Here is a 26,217-nt window from a genome sequence, read left to right on the forward strand (position 1 = left end):
CTTCTTAGGCCATCTAATGAGCCATCATTTGATCCAGGTGCATTAAACCAGGAAGAGAACTGAAACATGCAGAATGCCGGACCTCGAGGACCAACTTTGGGCACCACTGTCTTAGGGGCTTTACTATTTTGCCTGTGTTGGAAACATCTCTAGGTGGTGCCAGCTATAAACAGTTTGAGCCAGTTTTTTGTCCCACTTGTCCACTGTAGTTAATCATCTGCGGCCAACAAATTGTCCCTTGGGCTGTCTCCCTTCTCGCTTATGTCCTTCCTGTCATTGGGTCATATATCCTTACCTTGATAAATATCTCTCTTTATCGGACATGTCCCGGCTGCTATCAAACATGCCATGGTATACTCATTATTAAAAAAAAACTGAACTTAGACCACGGTAATCTTGCTAATTTTAGACCTATTTCTATTACTATCTTTATCAAAAGTTTTAGAAAAGATTGGTTTTACTCGGCTCCAGTCTTTTCTAACAGACCATGATATATCTGAGAAATTCCAATCTGGTCTTAAATGTGGACACAGTATAGAAACCGCCTTTCTTAGCGTATTTAATGATCTCCTAACAGTTGATTCAGGGGACATTGCGGTTTTATGTTATTAGATTTAAGTGCAGCGTTTGATACCATTGACCACAACATCCTTTTATTTCGATTGAAGCACTGTGTTGGTCTTAAGGATACAGTTTTAGGCTGTGTTCACACTGCAGCCTGAAGTGACCCAATTCTGATTTTTTGTTAAATCGGATTTTTTTGCCGGGGCCGTTCACACTGCCACACATATGGGACCTGTATGTGTTCTGCAGTCTGAACAGGAAAACGACCTGTGCTGTTCAGACTATCATGAAAAGATCAAATACAGGTCGCATTACGTCAAAAAATTAGAATTGGGTCACTTCAGGCTGCAGTGTGAACGCAGCCCAAGATTGGTTCTCATCGTATTTGAAAGACAGAAGTCTTTCTGTTCATCTTGATCACTGTTCACAGTGGCAGCACCCCTAAATTACAGAGTACCTCAATGTTCAATTTTAGGCCCCATTTTATTTATTTTGTATTTGCTGCCTCTTGGAAATATTTTTAAGAAATTTAATATCTGTTTTCAATGCTTTGCTGATGATGAGCAGATATACATGCCCCTCAAGAAACTACATCAGGATGATTCCCTACAGTCTTTAACAGATTGCTTAACAGACCTTAGCCAGTGGATGAACCAAAACTTTCTTCACTTAAATCAAAATAAAACTCAAATTATTCTGTTTGGACAAAAGAGCCTTATTAGTATCAAAATTATTTGTTTCCTTGCTCCTTTTTATCAGTCTTCTGTTAGGAATCTTGGTGTTATTTTTGACAGTTGTCTTAAATTGGATAAGCAGGTGAGCTATGTCGTGAAATCGAGCTTTTTTTCCATCTGTGCCTTCTTGCAAAGGTTAAATCTAGGTTCTGTCTTAAAGACTTTGAGAAACATATCCATGCCTTCATCATTACATGTTTAGACTATTGCAACTCATTATACAAAAATATGGACCAATCTTCTCTACAGCGTTGTAACATAACCACTATGTAAATTGTTTTCTGAATATATTAAAAAGTAAATGTATCAAACTGTCTTGTAGAACAGTTGCAGTGATTTCATTGTTAAAAAGCATTCCAAATTCCCACTGTTTATAACTGATTTGGGTGAAACATCATGCGGTTTTCAGTTGTGTGTGAAATTGGTGATTGAAAAAGGGGCGGGTGCGTCGGCGCGCCACCGGAGAGGAAGATGCTCACTGTTAGATCTGTGCAGCGGGATTTTGTCTTTATCGATTGTTTAAAACTAGTAAAAATCAAAGAAAAGACATAACACAGCGATCAAAGTTCGCCCTAGTGCCGCAGATCATATAATAGGAACTGGATCGGAGTTTGCACCCAGGAAAGGCCGACCGGTGCAAGAGGACGCCGCCAGCGCGAGAAGACGCCACCGAGGGGAAAGAAAGACTCTCCTGGTGAGATCTGGACTTTACTTTTCTTTTTTCTTATCATTTTTGGGGGGTTTTGACGTTTGGGATTTTCATTTTGGATCAGGACTTTGGATTACAACGGGGAAATATTTCCAGGCCTTTGGTTTTTTCGAGGATATGGCACTCCTTTGTGGGCATAAATCTTTTTGAAAAAAGAACAGGCAAATTTTGGACATTTAATTATTTAGGTTTTTTGGCTGATACAAACTGAGTGATTTAAGTCTAACAATTATTTTTTGAGGGATTTCTGGGTTATTGATCTATTTATCAAGATAACTATCATCATTTCTTAGTATTGTAATTCTTTTTGAATAAATAATTGATGCTAAAAATCAACAAATTTCTTATTTAGTGGTTGGGTATTTATTTATTTATTTTTCTATCAAATTAATGGTGTAACATATTTTACCTGATTTCCTGGTACCGATCCCCCTTGAGTGTATTGTGAGTTCTGCCTTAAGTCAAGCTGAATTTTACAGCATCTCCAAATGATTCAAACTGCCGCAACTAGACTTTTAACTGGAACCTGGAAATGAGAGCACATAACACCAGTATTGGCTTCTCTGCACTGGCTGCCAGTTTCTTATCGGCTTGATATTAAAATTCTTTTATTGGTTTTTAAAGCTTTACATGGCCTAGCTCCAGCTTACCTTCAAGACCTTCTTCATAGCCATTCCGTCTCTAGTACATTTCGGTCAAATAATACATTTCTTTTACATATTCCTAGAACCAGACTGAAAAACAGTCTGGTTCTGCTTTTCAGTCTGCATTTGCTCTCACTGCTCCTGATCTGTGGAACAACGTACCTTTTAACATTAGATCTGCCCACAGTCTGGAACACTTTGAATCACTTCTTAAAACTAATTTTTATTCTTTAGCTTTTCTGACATTGTAATTTACTTGCCCTGTCTGTTTTAATTTATGTTTTATTCTTATGCATTTCATCTGTGTTTTATGAATATTGTACAGCACTTTGGTGCAGTTAATATCTGTTTTTAAAGTGCTTTATAAATAAAATTGACACTGACTCACAAATACATAAGATAGTATAAATACCTGGAAGGCTGCCACCACATGTCCAAATATCCATGGCAACAGTCCCTGCTTACAATAGCAAAAGTAGTTTTAATAATATTATATTGTCATAATACTATTAGTTTATATTGTGCTTGTGTGCATGAATGAAAATGAAAGATTTTATGTAAAGCGCTGTCTGATGTAATTTCATTACAGTAGTTTGAAATGTTTACAGATTGCATGGAGTCACTGCCTTGCAGCATTCACTCTTCGTGGAACTTTTCATACCACATTCATTTTTAAACATGTCATCTTGTGTGTACATACATGAGGCCCCACGACACGTCCGACTACACTGAAGCTTCAGCAGCTGAGATGGAGAGTCTCTGCATGGAACAACTGCTGTCTGGGTGCTCAATGTTGACAAAAACTCAGATCAAGGCTGGACTAAAGATTACAATACTTTTGTATGGCTTATGTCTCATATTTTTTTATTTAAATGAGTTATGATTTTTCATAAGCCTGGTTTTTTGGTATCCCTCTGGCAACTTGGTGCCATACATGTATTGTGGGCAGAACAATGGCACTGGAACTATGTCCTCAGAGAACATTTATTTTCCAGCAAGGCAACGACCCGAAGAATCCATCTAGAGCTACACAAAGATGACAACAAGGTGTAGGTTCTGGAGTGGCCCAGTCAAAGCCCAGACTTTTTAATCCCATAGAGAATTTGTGGAAGGACTTGAATGGGGCTGTTCACAGCTGATTTCCCCCAACTTGACAGGGCTGGAACAGTTTAACAGGAAGAATGGAGAAAAACTGCAGCTGCAAATGAGCAGCTGACTGAAAGGGATCCACTCTGACTTTCTGCTGGGACAGCAGTCAGAAAAAAACATCCACTAAATACTGAGTTGAAAGGGGTAAGTATTTATACAATCACTGATGTTAAATATTTTTTACTTAAATGTCATTATTTTGTAGAAATCAGTTTTCACTTTAACAGTAAAATAATTTTTGTCAAAAATCCAAATTTTGTTGATCATGATTAATTTCTAAAAGTAATAAAAGGGGGTGAGTACTTTTTACAGATACCATAGAGCTCAGACTACATGGCCCTAAAATCCTCTAAGACTTTTGAAATAGCACAGCATGTGTTATACTTTAGCCATGAGACTCCATGAGACATTAGCTGTGTTTCCATTGCAAATGTGCACAAAACTTTGTCAATATTCCACTAGTGTACAAAAAAACACAATTGTTGTGTTTCCATTAAATAAGAAATGTAATTAAAAATCACATGTGAATAAGTTTGTTCACACAATGTGTCAATAAAAACCATGGTGCAACATCATCCTGCTACTACTTCCTGCTTTCTTCATAGTTTGTGCCAGTGGAAACATCTGCTTGTTGATCATGTGATTCATATGATGCAAAAAAAGGTGTTTCCACTGCAGTTTTGTGAAATGGACCAATTTTGATATGGCCAAAACACACCTTGTCCTGGCCCCAAAACGTTTTAATCAAAAAACAAGAGTTTTTATTCAACATTACTGTACTTTCATTCAGTAAATTTAATTTTGAAATAGCTGCGCAATTATATGGTAAATGGAGACGTAGCTACAGTAACTGTGTTCAGGTTTTGTTACAACTCAAAATTGATTTAGTAATTTTTTCCCCCCAATTTTTTCTCTGTCGACAACTAAAAAAAGTCCATGTACCAAAGCAATGTTAATTGTACCACAATTTTACAATTATGGATTTTAACAATTGCAATATGAGTCACTCTTACGCATATCCAAAGTAGTACTGGTAGGATCCAGCAATCTTGAGCTCTAGGGAGCAGTACTTATCAGAGTCATCCTCCCTTCCTGTTGGGTAGTTCCAGGCTAAAACACGGAAGTTGTTTCGAATGAACTTCTGTCCATCAAGTGGGTAGTTGGTGTGAACTATGACTCTCCTTCCTTGAAGGCTTGGACCCAGGCGGAACTGGAGCTCAAAACCTGAGGAGACACATCAGCTTTCCATTTATTACGCAGCATTGTGGGAAGCTAAACCTAAGAAAGAACCAGCACAGAACTTTTGTAGATCTTGTCTTAGTCTTTATCTTTCTGTTTTAACCATGGCATGAAGTTTGGACAAAATGTATTATTTAAATCTGTGCAAAAAATTCCACAATCATACTTAGCACACACTTAGAACACACAACTTTTCCTGTCAAATTTTGCTTACCTTCTTGCATCAGAACTACAAGTGAAAAAACAAAAAACAATACACGAGTACTGCATTCCCTCCCTAAAATAGAAGCCTGTTTAATCTCACTCCTGGTATGAAGAGATACGAGAGAATCTCACAGCTCTGAAACAAGCACACACTGGATATCTGCAGCCATTTTGGCCCTTCATAGTTTAGTCTATATATAGTTGAGATTTACAGCCAGCTCACAAATCCCTGCCAGTTTCAGATAGCTGTAAATGTCAAGAGGCACACTTTTCTGGTCAGTTAACTGCAGCCAGCATGCAGCACATCTTTTTTCACTGAATAAAGACGTGCCTGAATATATTCCATAGATTCAGGGTACAACTGGGGTACAGCACACTGCCTCATGAAAGTGGTCTTTTTCTGTCTTATAAACTTGGTTATATTTTATTATTTAGTCTTCCGTGTTCTGGCAGGGTTATTACTTGCGTTGCGCAGCACTCTCACTTCCGCCTGAGTTGTTAATGAAAGCTAAGTGTCAGCAGCATAACGTCCAGTTTTCAAGTTCGGCCTGGGAGGATTTTATTGATTCATGATAATGTCCAGGTCTTTGTCGTTTTTCGGGGGACCAATAAGCATCCTTAAAATGACTGGTGCAATGCATGGAGTACGTCAGCTTTTCTCCTCCCGGAGCTGCTACTTGGTAGCAGGTTCAGAGCGAAAGGCGAAGAAGAGCGCTGCAGGTGTATTTATGCAGGTGAGCAGATAGACTGAACATGGCGGGTGAGCGTTATTTGATTAGCGTAAATGTAGCTTTACGGACGAACCGGAAAATTTATTTCTTATCATCCAGGTCTCAACAAATTGATGGCAGAGCTCATTGTGACGTTACATACCTGGTAGATGTTTCTGTATGTGACGAACAAAGGTGTCAAATCTCGTCGCTAAAATGAACACAAAAGCTATAAATGTCTGGGCAAGGTGAGAGTTCTATTAAATTGAATGAAGATGAATACATAAACGAAAAACTGGAGTATTGAATGTTTTTTTATACAAGTGTATTTGTGAGCCTGCCTCTTCATTATTAAATTGAATATAATTTCAGTTTTTTGCAAAACCTTTCTTAGAAAGTGAGCTATTATTGTTAAAGGTTAATTTTCTAAACTACAGAAAAGTTATTGTTAGGGAATCTCAAATGTGAAACATTGGACTGATGATGATGTGCGATAGTACTACTGCTTTTATGTTAGACTTACCAATGTTTTATTTTATCTTTTTTTTTTATCCGATTACTCGGTCAATCTATCAAAAATTGATAAGATTACTCGATTACTAAAATATTAGTTTACAACGGCCCTACACACAACACCTTTATGCTTCCATTGTCATGGTAAAACATAAAGGAATTACCAACGGAATGTATGTATGCCCCTGCTCCATCAGAAAGGGTTTTAATAGCAGGACTTGAGATGAATAGGAAAAATAGATAGATTCATTTTTCAACATATTTAAAATAGATAATAGTCCTGAACCGTAAAGCAGCTGCTATTATTTGCTTGTTAAAATGAACAATTTTCAGAAATAATTATGCATTAAATAAGTAAATTGGTTAAGTGACTGTGTAAAATTAATTTATTATTACATTTTAATACAATACAAATTCTATTAATGCCAATAACTGCTTTTAACACTTCTTGGAAACTACATGTAAGATACATACAAACTACCAAGAAATATTTTATTTATGACCAAGGGAAAGCATGTTCAGTTCAAATGCTCTACAGCTCACTCATCACAACATACCTGGATATTGAGCAGGTTTGGAGGGAGTTTGTACAAAACAGCACTATAGAGAAAAATTTAGATGCAATTATCTGCTTTATGTGTGATTGGTTCTGGATTCACAGTTCAACTAGGTGAATATTAACTAAACAGCATGAAAATGCAGCTAAGACGCCTATGCTAATATGATTATAAATTGACAGGTAAAAATGGTACATGACCGATTTTTTTTAATGATGTCGGTCAAGATGATGGATAATGAAAATGTCTAGCGCAACCTCTGGCACTGAAACAATTTCATAGAGTAAAAAAGAGATTAATAAGGACACTAAAAAATTATGCAGTTCTATGGTTCTGCAGATTACTTTATAACATAATTCAAACAATCTAAACTTAGTGAATCTGGTTGAATGCAAAACAGCACAACTAATACTAGATATTTACAATCACAGAATAAAAATAAAATTTTTTCTCACTGTCTGAAGTTAAACTAGAGCAATCTTTTCTTGTTTTATCTAGTTAGAATTAGTTATTAGCTAAATGTCAGAAAACTTGGCAATAACATTTTTTAGATTTTTTTTTTGCAACATTCTTTGAATTCAGAAGTTTACATAAATTTAGTCAGTATCAACGGTAGCTGTCTTTATGACTTTTTGGGTTTCCTTCTACAAACATGTAGTGACTGATATTTTTGCACTGATCTTCTTTGCAAAACTGCTCAGGTTCCGTCAGATTAGATGGAGAGAGTTTGTGAACAGTTTTCAGATCCACATATTCTCAATAGGGTTAAGGTCTGGACTTTGACTGGGCCATTCCAACACATAAATATGTTTTATGGGATTTCACTTAAGCTCATATGTGAGTCAAGGCAGTTGAGCGAATACCTTTGGCAATATAGTGTATGTGTCACTGAGTGTCGATGTGTGGAGTTTTGCGAGAGCTTCTCTTTCTGTGTAAACACAAAAAGCAGGTGCAGATCAGTTTTAATGGCAGAGAATGTGGGTACAGAATAGGATACATAGGTCAGTCATAACATCCCACATAAAATACTGTTCAACAACATGCAACATGTAAAATCTCAGTAACACTTTATTTGACGAAAGTGTCACCAAAATCTCTAAAAAAAGATGTCCATAATTTTAAGATAAATATGAAGCAGGAGAATAATTACCTTGTTCAAGTCTGAACAAAGTTCTCTCTAAATTCTCCTTTCCGTTAAGCATGAGGACTCTGATTTGCTTGAGGTGCTGAGGCAGCATCATGGGAGTTCTCCTGAACTTGGAGGGAACCCTGGTCTCCTGTGAGGGAAGAAAAACAACAAGTTACTTTATTAATGTACTCACTGGACTCCAACACAGCATATCTCTGAATAAACCATACACAGATGCTTCCTTTGACATCAGATATTTTCCACTGAAGTGGAGAAATTTACTGGCATTGGATTTAATGAAAGGGATTGCACCACACAAGTAGGCCTGTCACGATAACAAATTTTGCTGAGCGATTGTCTCAAAAATTATTGTAATAAATGATAATATTGTTTGAGGACATTTTTACACTGATTTAATGGAAATGACGTGATAATGCATGCGATTTCCTGCAAAAGATAGATACACTTTATTTTCAAAAGAACACTTAACACTGGAACTGATAAACAAAATAAACAAAACCAAAAGCAAAAATAAAATGGATTCTCAGTCTCCAATAACAAAAAATGTGCTTGAATACGGTAGATCATCGTTGCTGCTCCGATCTAAATCAGGGGTTTTTCCCAACTGCATTAAGGCAGACCTGTTGAATGTGACAGGTAGCCAATAAGAAAGCGTGAATTCCCCTCTGTATTTTTTGGGGGGAGGGGCACGGAGGGGAATCCCAAACAACTAACAGGCTCAACCCGAAGTCCAGCGGACATTGGAGATGATCAGGTTCGGCCCACGCCTCCATGGGGCCCTAAGCAAAATTTGGTTTTGGGGCCCTCTATTTCTGCTAACAATGTGGATTGCTGGAATCAACATTATTGCCCTTCAGTGTGCGAATGATTTAGTCATTCGCACACCTGCTATGCACTTATTGCATCTCTGATGGTGCTGTTTGCATTATACCTTATGCATGTATAATATAAGATACATTTATCAGCCAGTCGATTTCTGGGTTAATTTTGGGGGATCGTGATCGGCTGATACTTACATGTGAAGCCCATCTTATCCACTGATCTTATTTTCGTCAGCAAAGGTTTAAAAATCAGCCTCTATCCCCTTCTGCTCTGCAGTGAGAGGTTTGACTGATAGACCGGCCCACCAGGTCAGGTCTGCACATTTACAGCTAACAACATTCACCCCACTGTTGCCAACTCAGTGACTTTCTTTCTACATTTAGTGACATTTCAGACAAAAAAATCGTTATCAGCCAAAATCAAATTCGGTAGGTCAGGCTTTTTAAAGATCGGTAACCGGACAGAAAACTGCAATCGGTGCAGCCCTATACACCTATTCATGACATTCTATGAGTAAATTAATTTCTCTTAAGCGTTACTCCAATAGCTAAAAATTTCATTTGCACCAGGTGAGTTTTTCTCCCCTGAGAATGTGGACCGGTACCGGGTTGATTCCGAGCCTTGAAATGATTTTAACAGAAGTTTCCCATAACTTAGAAGTTGATGTAAAAATACTGTTTGTTTTAGCCACTTAAATGATCAGCAGCAAACAACATATCACCAACTACAGCTTAGAGCAGCTCATTGATATATTAATGCAGCAGCCATGTAGCCTGATGGAAAACATTTTGCTAGACAATATCAAACATTGAGAAGTTTTAATTATTGTTATCAAAGGTTATCAAATACACCGTTTTGAAGCCAAAAATACCTCAGAAATATACAGAGCCAAGCAGGAGAATCAACTCATTTCAAGTTAAAACTGAGCTTCACTCATAGACTCCAACATAAATGTTTGGCTGTTGAACTGAACCGTTTAAGGTCGCTATAAAGCGTCGCTATAAAGTTTTGCTAACTGTCTTCGACCGGAGTTTTGGAAGTTTGGATGCGCTCTGCTCATTGCACGGCAGCTAATAATAACAGCGAAGCTTGCGTGACTTACCGCGGCCACTAGGGGGCCCCCCAAGAGCAATTTCTTTTTGTCCATAAACTAATGATTTCTACGTACATTATCAAATATATTACTGTAAAAACAAATTACTTCATGATGAAATTTTGTGTTTTTGTTATTATAATGACACAGAAATCATTACAAAAAAAAGAAAAGAAAATCTGTTCTACTGAGGGGGTCCCTTGGTGGTCCTGGGGCCCTGAGCAGTTGCTTAGTTTACTTATGCCTTGGGCCGGCTCTGGAGATGATATATGGAAACAACATTAAGGTTTATTCAACATTTCGTGCAAAGAATATGGAAATGACAAGAGGAGGAGTTGGAGCAAAATTGCTACCGCAGTTGATAAACCCGGTAACTTTTCAGCTGTTCTTCGTTAACGTGATATAAATACAGTTAGCTTATAATGATATTCATTCAGTCAGAACTGACACTGGTCAAATGCATTGCAGATAGATTGTAATAAAGCATTGATTAATGCCTGGTTTTAAAATTAGTTAACTGGACTTGTAGAAATTATTTTGTGCCCATTGTTGGACACCACAAGGCACGATCGAACCATTATAACTAGGATTTCTGTCGGCATCCTAGGTATACCTAGGATACCTAGGTTTTGAAAATGGGCCGACAATCGGGTGACAGCTCTAGGATTGTATAGTATGCGCTGGGCATTACACTAAGGAAATGAGGAACGAAGAGGTAAGTGGAGAGCACCGGAGTTGAGCCTTTCTTCATTCAGTATCATCAACAGAAAGAGAAAAAGGCCAGAAGAAACGATAAAGTCGATAATTAAAATGAGGTTGATATTTTAATTTATCTTGCGATTAATTGATTTATTGTTTATCGCAAAAGGCATGTCTAACTGTGTGAGAGGTAGGTTAAACCCAGGACAGGTTACCAATCTATAACAGGACAAACAAATATGCACGACACACACACACACACATCTAAGCTCATTCTCCTGTGGGATACTAACCAAACATGCATATTGTTGATATACAATGCAGGGAATAAGCTGAATATATACCCACACAGACACCGCACATGCACAGGGAGAAAATGCAAACTCCATGCAGAAAGACTCCAAGCTGACATCCCAAACCCAGGACCTTCCTTCTGCAGCCATGGAAACTCTCATTAAATGAATCAATTTGGATTTATTCATTAGCTGTAAACCTGAATCCTTCAAATAAACAGAAATAAACATTCTGCATCACTCTACATGATAAAATGAAATGAGCTTGACTTTCAGAAGTTAATTACTGAAATAATTTAGCAATATGTCAACCTTCTGAAATTATTGTTATAACATTCTACCTGAAATGCACTTGTATATTTGTTTTAAAAAGTAATGTGAAAAGTTTTAATGTGACATCAGTATAACTTTTTGAAATTAACAATGTTGCCTGTTGATGTTACTGATCAACAGGCAACTAACATGTGATACAATGTATGAGACAAGATCTGCTCAGCTGCAACAACAAAGCTAGGGATATCACAGCAGGACAAATAGAGCAGCCTATACACTGAAGCAACATGTTACAAAACAATGAGGTTTGACTGAGCAACAGACAACTCTTGAAGAGAGGAAGCCTCAGCAAATCAACATAAAACATCCCAGTTGCAAAATTAACTTACCAAAGAGACAGGCATTAGACAGATTACAATGAGGAGTCTCAAACTGAAGAAGAAACCTAAAAGCACATAGTCTACTGGTAAGATATTGGGCCACAACGTTTGAGCTTCTACGTTCAGCCAAGTATCGGACTGATTATCAGTACCGGTTCGTTGCTAGTTTTACATTACTTGAATTGATATTGGGAATAAGCTAATGATAATAATAATGAGCAGTGTGCAAGAAAATGATTCAGGAAGTTATAAAAGAAATCAAATAAAAACCAAGATGTTTTATTTTTATTTTACTTATTTATTATTACTCATTTTTCATATTATTATTTTTTTCTCTTTTCATCAACTTATTCTATTGTGCTATTGTTTTTGTATACTTTGCTGCAGTATTAAACCAGTTTTTAAAAGTGCTATATAAATACATTTGGCCTTGACATTGACAATAATAATAATAATGAGCAATGTGCAAGTAAACGCTTCAGGAAGTAAAAAAAAAAAATACAATTAAAACTAAGGGAATTTAAACTCCTCAGAGGAAAATACCGGCCAGCTCCATCTTAGTATGTAAATGGGTTTCTGAAGGCAACTCAGCTTAACTATTAATACAGGTAAAATTTCAATTTAACATCTCTCTGTCTACAGCCAATGAGATGTTATATGCTATGATCCATAATCTATAAAGATATCTAATTTTTCAGTGGTTTTTAAGTATAAATTTGGATTGTATCTTTAGATGTATCTGTACAAAAATGTAGTAATCCAGCTCTGTTTCAGTAATGTCACATTAAGAGCTTTCCCACTAGATTGCCTCTAACCGGTTCGGTCTCGGTCCACCCCGGCCAGATTAATTTTCCATTGAGCCATCTGGTGTGACTCAGCCCGGTTGTTCTCAGATTTTTATACCTACTTCAGGGGTAGTACTAGCAGGACTCAGCCAGGTACAGCGCTGAAACCATTTGATTGACAGCTGGAAAAATGCCTATTGATAATGTGATGCACCATAAAGTTGGAGATTTTAATCATCACTTGTTTATATAGTCAAGAAAATCTGTTTAAGAGTATAGGCCACCACATAAATTATTGGTATTGCAATGCATTATACATGTTCTTTAAGACTGAAATTAACTAAAATACCAATCAAATCAAAAAGGAAAAAAAGAACCAAAATGTAGACAGCGTTTCACCAGGAGGCCTAGAGTGAGGAGCCCTGCCCCCTCGCTCCCCACCACATAAATTATTAGTTTTGCAATGCATTATATATGTGTTTTTTTAGAGTGAAATTGACCAAAATACCATGTCAAATCAAAAAGGAAAAAAAAGGAACCAAAATGTAGACAGCGTTTCACCAGGAGGCCTAGAGTGAGGAGCCCCACCCCCTCGCTCCTCAGACAGAGTTTGGGGAAGAAGACGGCGGTCGTTCCTTCATTTACTGAAGCTATTCATGTTTACAGGTTAGTAATGTGAAGCTGGTGAAAACTGTCCCCCCTAAAATGTAAAGTGACAAGTTAATTCGGTACTGATTTCGCAATCACATGCTTAGAAGTTAAAAAAAAAAGAAGAGTGATTTCTGTTATAATTGCAGTTAGCGAGATTTTTGTTATAACAGTCATATAACAGCCATATTAGAGATGGCTACATGTATCTATATGCTCCGTTCCACTCCCCGACCCAACTTTATTAAGGTTACGGTGGTATCCTGACATGTGTTGTGTTATCTGTTAAAAGGAAGAGTGCTTGATATGTAGAAGTGCTAAGGTTACTCCCAGCTACATGTAATCAGTTTTCATCAGCGTTTCAAATATTTATTATAGATGTTACAACTTTTCTCTACTGTGTAATCGATACCACTGTACATTCAGTCATATAGTTCTTCAAAGCTTATGAGAGCTTTAAGTAGATTTGGTCATCTAAATATGTCCATTTTAAATTATATAACTAATAACATGATTAAGTCTTTCAGAATTATTACAATTCAAAGAAATTAGTAGCCTTAAAAGTTTGCTGCACTTGAGAAATTTATGTTCTTTTTATGTAAATTTGTGAGATTTAAATTTATGGTTGAGCTGTTTTGATTTGGCCCTTTGATGCTGTCACAGCTGGTGGGAGCTGATGCTGTTTACTGAAGTGGATGGTATATGGTTGTTTTAAAACAACGGAAGGACACTTGGACATGACTGCACAAAGGAATGTTCATTGTATAATTTAATGATTTCATGATTTCGAGAATTTGTAATAAAAAGACAGAGTATGGGGAAGAAGACGGCGGTCGTTCCTTCATTCACTGAAGCTATTTATGTTTACAGGCTTTCCACTCAAAAGAAAAGAGAAGCGGAGACATCAATAAACATAATTTGTTACAATTGTTTCAACCCAGGTGAGACGTGTAACAATAACGACCCATTTCCCCAGAGAAGAGTGAGCACATGTCAGCGGAATGCGAAATGACCCTGCGAGTTACTGCAGAGGCCAGGTCCAGGGTCCAGACTTTTGGCTCAATATATATCCAGCATGTGAACAAACACTGTTTACTGACATTGAGATAAGAAAAGTTCAGTTAAATGGTGATTGAGACATACAGCTTGTGCAAAGTTTTCTATGACAATATGAGGAAGTAGGTCTTACACTTCACATAACCACCACACAACCTTTGAAAAACACTACATAAAGCTTCAAACTGATTTGACATGTTCCAGTCAAATCCATGTTACTAGGTCAAAGGTCCTGACTGTGACGTTCAAATTGTCTGCCTGCACCAGACAATATGAACTTATATTGCCTGCGAGTTTAATCACTTATATTGTCTGTTAGTGTGGTGAACACTCTGCTAGATTGTCTGGTGCAGACAGACAATATGAACTTCAATGTATCTAACTGATTGTTAGACATCTAGCATGACTTCAGTAGACTGTTAAAACAGTAAAAAGGAAAACTCCATTTCACTCACCTCCAACCCAAACTACTAAGTTGAAACTAAGGAGGGCCTGGTCAAGATATACTTTTTTAAAACAATTCCCACTTATGCCCTATTTACACAGGATTAGATTTACCTAGGGGAGTAGGGACCACATACTATTCAGAGTTTCCCCCAGTGTAGTGTGGGCCTGGCGGCTGCCATGCTTTATAGAATTTATCAAGATAGGAGTCCATTTTAAATCCACAGCGTTTGCTCTGCTCGCACAGCTCAGTGTGAACTGCAAATGTTCACATTGTCGTTTATTCTACCTGAGATCCCCAGATATTGCTTATTCCATGCGAACAGGGCAGTATGTTCTTACAATTTTTTTATGCTAGATTAACTGCTAAAGTTATACAGCATTGCCAAAGTTGCACCCATTTTTGCTACTACCTCTCAGCTGGCTGAAGGAAAGCTACTACACCTTTTCTCTAGCTTTCAAGAAGGTAAAATCTGACTGTTCAGAAATATTTTCTGCTGTAAAAAACACAGACACTCATGCTGAGGAATCTAAAGAAGCAGCACTCGTTACTTTTATAAGACTAACTCTGTTTTAAAACTGTAGATGGTGAGCAACACGTTTGTTAACCAGCCAACTGCAGATTCTAGTAAACCAGATGTTATATAGTAGTGATGCACAATACAACAGCATCAACATCTGTATAAAAATGATAAACGATGTTTATTATTTTATTTAACATATCAAGATTGGTCCATTAAAAAAAACTACACAGATACTAACAATTGATGTTTATTTCTATCTTGTTTCCTTTAGTGTTTGTGTTTCAGGAGAAGGGACTGGAGATTTGGCATTTGCCAAGTTATGTGACAGAGATAATGATGCAACACAGGATTATGGAGTGTTTAACTGAAAGAGAGATGCAGTGTGGTTGCGTTTAGACAGCATCAAAAGTTTAGGGAAAATATTTTTATAATGCTTGGAATTATAATTTATCATTCAAAATAGCAGTATTAATATTTTAATATCAATATTGGCCCAAATTTTCATATTGGTGCTATAATTTTGTTATACCTCCACAATTCCTCTAGGAAGAAAAAGGTGTATTGTTCTGCACAACAAGCACTTAAACTGAGTATTTAAAAATTTGCCCATTATTATTTACTCATTATTTATTGAGTGTACCTCAATAAATAATGCACATATTGTATTTTGTAATTGTATTTTAGAAGAAGTAGCAGCAATTGTTGCTTTTCCCCAATTGAACAGTGTGTAACATGTTTGGAGTTCATAGAGTGACTACAAAGGAATATGGGTACTTTGAATTTGTGTAATCATAGTGTGTAAGCCTAATTAAACATTATTCCAGCAATATGCTCTGCTGTTTGATGCTTCATTTTTAAACCAGGTCTGAACTCCAGTCCCTGAGATCAGTGGCATTCCTACTCTAACCCACAACTTCAGCAGGATCTGGTGAGAGACTTCTGGGAAATTTTCTGCCATAATTTGAGAGCACATATTTTCAGTCTGAAAGCAGGATTTCATGTCTTTTGTTCTCAAAACTTAATACTTGTGCTTACATTTTAATTTTGAAAGCAGTGCTTCATGTATTTCTTCTCAAAACTTCTCCTCGCGTTCTGCTCAGACTCTCTGGTCGCTTACAAAACATTTTCTGCTTGCTTCTGGAACAAAAATGCACCATCACTTGGCAACCTCTCGGCCAACAGAATCAAATGTACTTGGTGCATTTGTTTCATTCTAGCAGGTTTGCCTGTATGGCTCCTATTATTTATTGTAGCAACCTGCGCCACCCGCTGGATGTAGGGAGAAACAACGACCTCAGCTTTTTGCTCCGTGGTACACTGAACATCTATATTTAGACATACATCTAAATATAGATCTATATTTAGATCAGTGATGTGTGGTCAGGGGAGGCAGGTGAGGTAGAGCCTCATCTGTCATCATGGAAAAATAATATATAATGATAAAAATAATTTACATTGCTATATTCACTCTGTGGTTTGTACTATGAAGTGTTTATTTTTCATTAGCTTAACCAATTTTGATTATTTTTCTCCAAAATTGCTTAATTTTCGCAATTTCCCATTCAAATGCTCGGAAGCACAGGTGAGACAGCAGCGAGCTGAGGATTGATCAACCTCTCGCTAACTGCGCTGGCTGCCATTTGATGGGAGAATGTTCCTCCTGTCTTTACGACGCCAATAAAATGGTTTAAAAACATTTAATATATGAACAAATTTTCCATCATTTAGGGTTCTTTGTCACCAACTGTGTGTGTAACTTGTTTTGTGTGCTGAGAAGCGATCATAAACGGGAGAGGTAAGGCAGGCAGGTTTCTTGCCTCATGGCAGGGGGCGCCTCGTTATCACAGACATTGGTTTTGTGACTCCACAACTGCAGAGAAAGTGATAGTGAGCTAGCCATACAGTAAAATAAATAAAGCAGTACAGCGATATATTTATTGTTTTCTCCTCTTCTCCAACGTCAACATGGATGACTACATTTCTACACTTAAACAGTTTTATAAAGTGGATTTTTCAATTGAAGCAGGAAATAACTAAAGGAAGACCAACACCAGAGCTGAAAGGTTTTCTTTGAGACAGACTGATGATACTCAAACTGAGTGGTATACAAGAAAAGACTTGGCTTTGGATGAACGGATATTATCAATAAGCAAAGGCAATAACATTCTTTTGTTTAGTTTTTTATGAAGTGTGCATGTTGTGAGCTGCAGTTTATATGTGTAAAGAATTCAATAAAGAAACAATCCACAATCTACTGTTAGATTAGCTAATAGCAGTGGTAGCTAATCTACCACAGGAATCACTTATTAATAAAATATTAAGCCTAAAAACATATTGAAGCAACAGGCTGAATGTTCTGTTCTTTATGCAAAATATTTTTTGGTGTTAAATCCTAAAACATAAAGTGGCATTGTTGTCAGTTGCTATGGCAACGAGTCTGTATCTTGGCTGACACAAAGAGCAAAAATGAAGTCGTTTCAAGTTGTACTTCGGTTTTTCCCTTTGCTGTGGAGCATAGTACGGAATTAATAATACCTATATTTCCAAGTTCCATTGAGTTAACGTGGCTGAGGATGACAGTCTTTGTGCCTTCCAGCATTGTACGCAAGCGCAAAATTTCTGTATGTAAATAATGACATGCAAGTTGTGTATATTTATAATTCTATGTTTATAAATCTATATAAGTTTTGAGTACAAGCATTACAAGTTTTGAGAAGAAAGACCTGAAGCCCTGCTTTCAAAATAAAAATATAAGCACAAGTATTAAAATTTTTGATAACAAAGGACATGAAATCCTGCTTTCAGACTGAAAATGCATGCTCTTGGATTATGGCAGAAAAATAATCCTCAAGCGAGCAAGTGAAGATTTGCTCCAAGCACAGACTATTTCTGAGCATGAGGAGAAGTTTTGAGTATGAGAATTACAAGTTTTGAAACGAAAGACATGAAGTCCTGCTTTCAAAATAAAAATGTAAGCACAAGTATTAAAAGTTTTGAGAACAAAAGACATCAAATCCTGCTTTCAGACTGAAAATATGTGCTCTCGAATTTTGGCAGAAAAATTTCCCACAGTCTGGGTACAGTTGTGTAACGATCAAGGCAGGTTAATGCATCCTGAGTCACTGAACCCAGCTGGAGCCTCCACTTAACCCCCCACTCGGAGCCTGCTGTGATCAGGAGAAGGTCAAGAACTCTGGTCTTATCTATTTATAAAGCTCTCATCACTATTCAGGTCTTTAAGCACATACCAGGTTCATGCCGATATAAAGTGACCAGCATACCGATGTTACCGCAATCCTGTAAATAATGTCAACGTCTTAAACGTATAATGTTTAAAACGTTAAAAACGTTCAGAGTTCTACCATCTCTTCACTACAAGCTGGGTGTATTTCTAACAATTTTTAACCCTCAAATAGCTAAAATCACATTATTTACAGGCCTGTGCAGTCAGGTCACAGGCCTGTAAATTATTCTGCCCATCACAATTTCTGATCAGTGTGATTTTAGCTACCAGAAAACTACCAGAGCTCTTAGAATAATTTCTTAATCGTTTATCGATTTATTAAACGGCCGCAGTTGGCTTACATATTTTATCGACAACACATAATCATTCAATGCGATTGTCGGTCAAACTGTGTTCAGCCTCAAATACAAAATAATACATTATATTTTCTCCGATAATGTAATTGTAATTAAGGAGCCCTGAAGCTTACAATCCCAGCTGTATCAATATTTATGCAGTTTAAGTAAATATTCTTCAAAAACGCTGATCTTCAAGACGTACTTGCACGCTATCGCCCCTTGCTGTCAGAGAAAATTATGGGTCACAGATTTTCCTGTAACACCTGTTTCAACATGAATGCCCCTTTATGGCTGCACTCCGAACTCCATGTAAATGTAGTCAGAAACATTTTAAAACATAGTTTCAATTCTTCAATTAATTTGATCCGTCTACCGAATGATTCGAAACAAGTGGGCTCAACTGCACCTTACTTATTTAAAAGAAGCTCAATTAACGCGAGGTTAGTTTGTGTTTTGTTGTCGTTAGTCATGCATCATCAGCAGTGGGTGGTGCTGTTCGTTTAGATTTTCACCAAAAGGTACAGAAAGATGAAGCTAAATTCTGTGCTGGCGTTTGACAGGTAGCACTGGGCATTTCCGCAAACTAGCAACATAACACTAATAAGTAACTTTGTAGGGCGAAAATGGTAATAGTTTTGATATGCTGAATCGAAGTACCAACCTCAACCTGTCTGCCCTTATAAGGTGTTACCGAGCTCTACGTTGAAAGAGTCATGTTACAGTCAAGGTTGCAAGAGGAAGTTTAACCTATGTCCGGTGGCTAATATAGCTGCTGATACCACTACCGAGCTAGCAGCTATTAGCATGGGTAGTCACTCCTAACAGTGAGCTATAACAGGTGAATCCTGCAACGCAGTGCAAAAGCTTGTTCTAATGTCCATCTGTGTATACCTGTCAGATGTGTCGTTGGTTCGTCACAGCCACAGGAGAACAGTCTGCAGAGTAACCTTTCCACCTTGGATGAACAGCTGCTGTATTGAGGGGGAGGGGACAAGATCGGTGGGTTGCACCATTACCGTAGTACCCTGTGCAACACGCACGGAAGCAGACAGTCGGTGTGTGTGTGTGTGTGTGTGTGCGTGCGCGTGTGTGAGTACGTGTGTGGGCGTGAGCGTGTGTAAAATTACTTTTCCTACAGGTTTTAACTCAGAAAATCCATTCATTTCCCTTTTTCACGAAAGGAATTCTAACTGAAGGACAGGGGAAAACTCCGGTTTGTTAACGTGGAGTCAGGGCTGGCCCAAGGAATAAGCAAACTAAGCAGCCGCTTAGGGCCCCAAGGCCACTAAGGGGAGATTTTTAAAAAAAGATTTTTTTAGTAATAATTTCTGTCATTATAATATGAAAAACACACAATTTCATTATGAAGTGATTTGTATTTTCAATAATATATATTTAATAATGTATGTAGAAATTATAATTTTATTGGTAAGAAGAAAAGAAAATGCTCTTGGGGCCCCTGGTGGCTGCGGTAGGTACCGCACGCTTCGCCTGTAACATGAGCTGCTATGCAATGAGCAGAGCACATCCAAAGGTCCAAAGCTCCGGTCAGAAGTTAAGTAAGCAAAACATTGTCTCAAAAAATGACTTCTTCTTCAGGGAGGAAGAAAAGAAAGAGGAAGAATAGAAAAAAACCAAGATAATAGTTTGTTTGAATATGTATTGGTAATGTAATGTAAACAATTTGTAAAGCTGCTAATAGAAAATTAGCTTGATAGCGACCTTGAACGGACCAGTCAACAGCCAAACATTTATGCTATGGTCATTGTGTGAAGCTGCGTTTAAACTTTAAATGAGTTGATTCTAATGGTTGGCTCTGTCTATTTCTGAGGTATTTTTGGCCTCAAAAAGCAGTGTTTGATAAATTTTGATAACAATAATTAAAACTTCTCAGTGTTTGACATTATCTAGCAAAATGTTTTTATGTCAGGCTACATAGCTGCTACATCGATGAGCTACTCTATGCTGTAGTTGGGGATATGTTGTTTGCTGCTGAGCATAATTATTTTATGGCTAAAACAAACATTATTTTTACATCAACTAATAAGTTATGTGAAACTTCTGTTAAAATCATTTGAAGGCTCAGAATCAGTCCAGTACCGGCACTAGTCCACATTCTCAGGATTTGAATTGTTTTAATTTTGTCTACTAAATTTCTTGCTATATTTCTTCCTAAATATAACAAGAAAGTCACTGAATTGGCAACAGTGGGGTGAATATTGTTAACTGTAAACGTTCAGACTTGACATGGTGGGCCGGTCTGTCAGTCAAACCTCTCACTGAAGAGCAGAAGAGGACAGAGACTGATTTTTTTTTTTTTTTTTTACCCCTCCAGGGGGTCTTTTTGTGGGCTCTAGTGTCCCTTATATGATAGTAGGCTGACAGGAAACGGGGAAGGAGAAGAGGGAAGACATGCGGCACACGTCGTCGGGTCCGGGAGTCGAACCCGCGACGGCCACGTCGAGGACTCAAGGCCTCCAAATACGGGTCGCGCCAACCACTATGCCACCACGGCACGCCCCCGAGACTGATTTTTAAACCTTTGCTGAAGAAGATCAGATTAGGAGATAAGATGGGCTTCACATGTAAGTATCAGCAGATCACGATCCCCCAACATTAAGGAAATTGGAGCCCAGAAATCAACTGGTCGATAAATCCATTGGCCAATAAATGTATCCCATTATTATACATGTCTATAATGTAAACAGCACTGCTAGAGATGCAATAAGTTTATAGCAAGTGTGTGAATGATCTATTGATCGGACTGCTGATTGTAGTCCACATTGTTAGCAGGACTAAAGGTCCCCAAAACCAAATTTCTCTTAGGGCCCCATGGAGGCTTGGGCCGGCCCTGCTTCTTAGTATTGTTTCTCTTGTATAAGAGCTGTTATTGCAGTTGTGTAACTCAAATTGTTAATTTAGAAACTGTCTGAAGTCTCCTGCTGCTACTGGTTGTAATTTCTAGTGATGGCCAAATGAAGCCTCGTGAAGCAATGAAGCTTCCCGCCCATTGCTTTGCCCAAAGGTTCGTTATTCGGTGGTTCATTCATTTCTCACTTACATCTGCTGTTGAAACTGTGGCAGCCTTGTCACTCAGATAGACATACTTCAAAAAATTAGTAAATGCAATATTGTCACAGTGTTTTTGTCAAACTCATGTTTAGAGAGTCAATTAAATCCTATTTAACTAATCTTTTTTAGTTATTAAAATTATTTGTAGTCAATCCTGGTATATGTTGACTGTCAGTGGCTCTTTTCTTTTGTCATCGACTGATTTGATAATAGACATTTGTTTTAGTGTATTCGGAGTGCGGTGCTTGTTGGGGCGGTTAGTATTCTTTGATTTTTGATTTGCCTCTTGAAAAACTAAAATTCTTCAAAAATTCTCTTTTTCTTGGATTTCTAGTTGGATCTGATCCCTTACATTTGCACTCATCAGGCCATAATTTTATTCTTCCAACAGCTTTAACTCTGTTTCTGCTGTGTAAGACTGATATATTTTTGCAGAACAAAGAAATAGTGGAAAATTCAAGAAGGTGAGAATTTTGGAGGTGAAGGGGTTAATTATTTTTATTTAAGAATCTTGTGAGCGATCATCTCGAAGTCTTCCCAGATGTCAGATTTTTTCTTCTTGCTGGCTCCATTTCAATCAAGTTTATTTGTGTAGCACATTTCAACAACAATGCAGTTTCAAAGTGATTTACATAATAAAAACACACATACACATATAAAGTCATATACCATAATCAACAATTGAGAAAATTGTTGTTCCTTCATGTATAAAAGGAAACTTTTATACCTTTTATACATGAAGTATAAAAGGTTCCTTTTATTTCGGCCACTGCTGAAGACAAATATTCCTCTGATGCGCGATCAAATAGAATAACCCATGCCATGAAGCAGCACGGCTCATCACGCTTTTATTTTGAAAACCGACACAAGTGAAGCAGAGACCCATGCAATGGACCTTACCAAGCTCCGCCCACAACCAACCCAAGTCTCACAAACAAAGCCTCGCGGTGCGTTGTTTCTATGTAAACATGACTTGATTAGTGCATCATTTCTACCGGATTTTCACAATACATCAGCTACTACAATGGACAGAGGAACTAGCAAGTTCATGTCATCATCTGGGAGGAGGTTACTGGTTTCTCAGTCACAAGCTGGTTGTAAACCTGAGGCCAGCAGGTGTCAGTCAGTTATGGTAGATCTGAAATTTGGTTTGATGACCTCAATATGAGAAACTACAGACTGATAGGAGGAACCAAAGAGCTCTATAAAGGTAAAGGCAAATCTTCTGAAGTTGGGATATAATTAATTTAATTTCACATAATTACCACGGTAGAAGCCATTTGTTTGTTAAAATTTTATGAAATATATTTGTTCTATTTGATGTTTTTTGTGAATGACGCATACTCACAAACGAACGAGGTAATTAGTCCAACATTTAGAAACTACAGCGGCTGTAATGCGCCACAACAAAGGTAAACAAAGGTAAAATAACCCGAACAGGTGATCAACTCAAAACCACTCGTACCTGTTTACTCTCTCTCTCTCTTTGTAGTTTAAGCACACCTGTTACCGTGGCAATCGCCTGCGCCCCGCAAGACGAGCAAAGATTACGTTAAAAACATAACATTCAGTCCATTACAATATCAAGTTTCCAGGCTTGATATTTATTTCTCGATTATTAATCAGCTCTTCTCTGAACACAGCAATGGTTGATTGACTAGCTGTACTTGGTGCTAGAGTGGCTAGCATGAGTAACAGTTTAGTCCAAAGCCTTTTCTGCTAAAATAAAATCTTTAGTGTATATCAGATACAGTACACATTGGATATTGATCTGTTTAGCTAATGTAAGACTGTGTAGCAGACAGGCTTCAAGGTGTAGAAGTTGTATCAGTGCTGCCATTATGCTGTTCTTATCTAACGGGAAGCGTGTGTTTGTGAGACGGCCACGCACGTGACCACGTAGAATGGGCATCAGCCAATGAAAAGCAGCCCCTGTGGTAAGGTGTTACCAGTCACGTGGTTCTCAGGAAGACGACACAAGCAACGAAGCGGGGCTTCATCTGACACGCCCCCTTTTTACTCGGCACACGCCTCGAAGCCTGGCTTCAGATAGCCCATCTGTAGTAATTTCATCTCCCCAATCAATCTTGGCAACATAAAACCGGTATGTACTTTTTATTGCATCCATGCACTTCAATAGTAAAAAAACATGACAATAGTTCATATGTAGAAAATACTGGCAAGCTGATCCTGCTGTTGGGCATGAAGGGACTCTGCTTGGGGTGGAGTCATCTAGCTCTTGTAGGTGAAAATGGCTTCCTCCTCTACATTCTACCGTTTTCCGAAACTACTACACTTGTTTACTTTGGGTTATATTCTATTGTTTGGGGATTGTTCTGTGTGGCCTCTGGCATTGCTGCTGGTAGCAGTGTTTGGCTTTTACATCACTCAATTAAAGCCTTGTTTTGTTTTTTTTAAATTTTAAAATTTTTTAAATAGATATATGTCTGAAGTTGAGATGACTTCATTTTAGTACTTGTCCATGTCTATATTGTAGTAGTACTTACTTGCTTTGTTTAATCCCACCCTAATTTGTTTGTGTCCAGGCTGAGGTGAAGGTGGTGGCGGTTCTCCAGGGGTGTTAAACGTCTCAGCTGTATTGAAACAGTTGTAACAATTGATGTTTGTTTTGTTTTGTCTCTGCTTCTCCTTTCTTCTGAGTTGGAAGCCTGTAAACAAGAACAGCTTTAGTGAACGAAAGAACGACCGCCGTCTTCTTCCCCAAACTCTGTCTCTTTATTAGAAATTGTCAAAATCATGAAATCATGCAATCATACATTGAACATTCCTTTGTGCATTCATGTCCATGTGTCCTTCCGTTGCTCCAAAACAACCATATTCCATCTACTTCAATAAACAACATCAGCCCCTACCAGCTGTGACAGCATCCAAGGGCCAAATCAAAACAATTCAACAATCAATTTAAATCTTACAGATTTACATAAAAAGAAAACCTATTTCTCAAGTGCAGTGAAATTTTAAGGCTACTAATTTCTTTGAATTGTAATAACTCTGAAAATGTAATCATATTATTAGTTCTATAATTTAATATGGGCATATTTAGATGACTAGATCTAGCTTAAGCTAGTACAGTAGAATCAATTACAAGGTAGTAGGGGAAAAGTGGTAACGTCTATAATAAATGTTTGAAACTCATGAGAACTGATTTCCGGTACATGTAACAGAGAGTAACTTTAACACTTCCTATCAAAAGATAACACAACACGTCAGGATACCACCGTAACCTTAATAAGATTGGGTCGGGGAGTGGATCGAAGTTTAGATACATGTAGCAAACTCTCTATAACGGCTGTTTTACAACCGTTATAGCTAAAAACCGTAATCATGAAACAAAATCACTCTTTTTCCCTTGAACGTCTAAGCACGTCTAGCATGTAATTACAAAATCAGCACCAAATGAACTTGTAAATTTACATTTTAGCGGGGACAGTTTCCACCAGCTTCACACTACTAACCTGACCAGCTTTAGCGAATGAAAGAACGACCGCCATCTTCTTCCCCAAACTCTGTCTGAGGCGCGAGGGGACGGGGCTCCTCACTCTAGGTCTCCTGGTGAAACGCTGTCTATAATTTGGTTCTTTTTTCTTCTTTAATTTGACGTGGTATTTTGGTCAATTTCACTCTAAAAAAACATATATAATGCATCGTAATACTAATAATTTATGTGGTGTCTTATACCCTTAAATTTTCTTGACTATATAAACAAATGATTATTACAATCTCCCACTTTATGGTGTATCACAGGGGCACTGGTCCTTTGTGCTGTGCGACTGAGCGGTGTTGGGGTTTCTTCATGGTCGAGTGCATGTTCACAAGTGGTTGGGGTAGTTTTTTTGGGGTTTTATTTTTCCATTTGTTTATTTTTCAGGAACCAGTTTCCCACACTTGGACTGCCCTCGCCCTGCTGGTAGGTCTCAGTGCTGCTCATTTCCCTTTCCCGTCCTATTGTAGCTTATTTAAATTTTAAATGTCTTTTAAACAAAACATGGAGCAATAAAATGTAACATTTTGTGGAATAAACTCTTGTTCTCATTGGTTTTCAAACTTTGAGTGCCTTACTGGTACTCATTTCTTTGGGTGCAATTCCCAAGGTGGCACTGACACCTTGTTAACCTAAGAGGTGCATTTTAAGGGGCAGGAGTATCAAGTTATTTCATACCTTTGTGTTGCCACATTAACTAAAACTTGCTTATTTGAAAGTGAATAACCAAATGGCAAAACCATGAGAAAACTAAGCAAATGGCAGCTCACTCCTACAAACTCTAAGAACTTTTACAAAGGTGTATAGCAAAGAAACGGTGTGCACAGTTAAGATAAGCTGAAGATGCATAGCAGGAAGTCTATGTCAGTTT

General features: G+C 37.7%; 1 protein-coding gene across 5 annotated transcripts in view; it reads right to left on the bottom strand.

Annotated features, from left to right (window-relative positions):
• Nucleotides 1-24,496, bottom strand: part of agl (amylo-alpha-1, 6-glucosidase, 4-alpha-glucanotransferase) — a 118,887-nt gene extending 94,391 nt beyond the window's left edge. The window contains exons 1-4 of one of the 5 annotated variants that reach the window (XM_023334841.1): nt 19,664-19,767; nt 11,743-11,798; nt 8,174-8,300; nt 4,814-5,024 (exon numbers count right to left, since the gene is read on the bottom strand). In XM_023334841.1, the coding sequence (XP_023190609.1) occupies nt 4,814-5,024; nt 8,174-8,300; nt 11,743-11,757 (353 nt within the window). In that variant the 5' untranslated portion in view covers nt 11,758-11,798; nt 19,664-19,767. Of the gene's footprint in view, nt 1-4,813; nt 5,025-8,173; nt 8,301-11,742; nt 11,799-19,663; nt 19,768-24,351 lie in introns of those variants that run through there. The other 4 variants (XM_023334838.1, XM_023334840.1, XM_023334839.1 and 1 more) reach the window with 4 other exon arrangements.
• Between the last annotated feature and the right edge of the window lie 1,721 nt (nt 24,497-26,217).

Source organism: Xiphophorus maculatus, chromosome 6, assembly GCF_002775205.1.
Source record: "Xiphophorus maculatus strain JP 163 A chromosome 6, X_maculatus-5.0-male, whole genome shotgun sequence".
Classification (NCBI taxonomy): domain Eukaryota; kingdom Metazoa; phylum Chordata; class Actinopteri; order Cyprinodontiformes; family Poeciliidae; genus Xiphophorus; species Xiphophorus maculatus.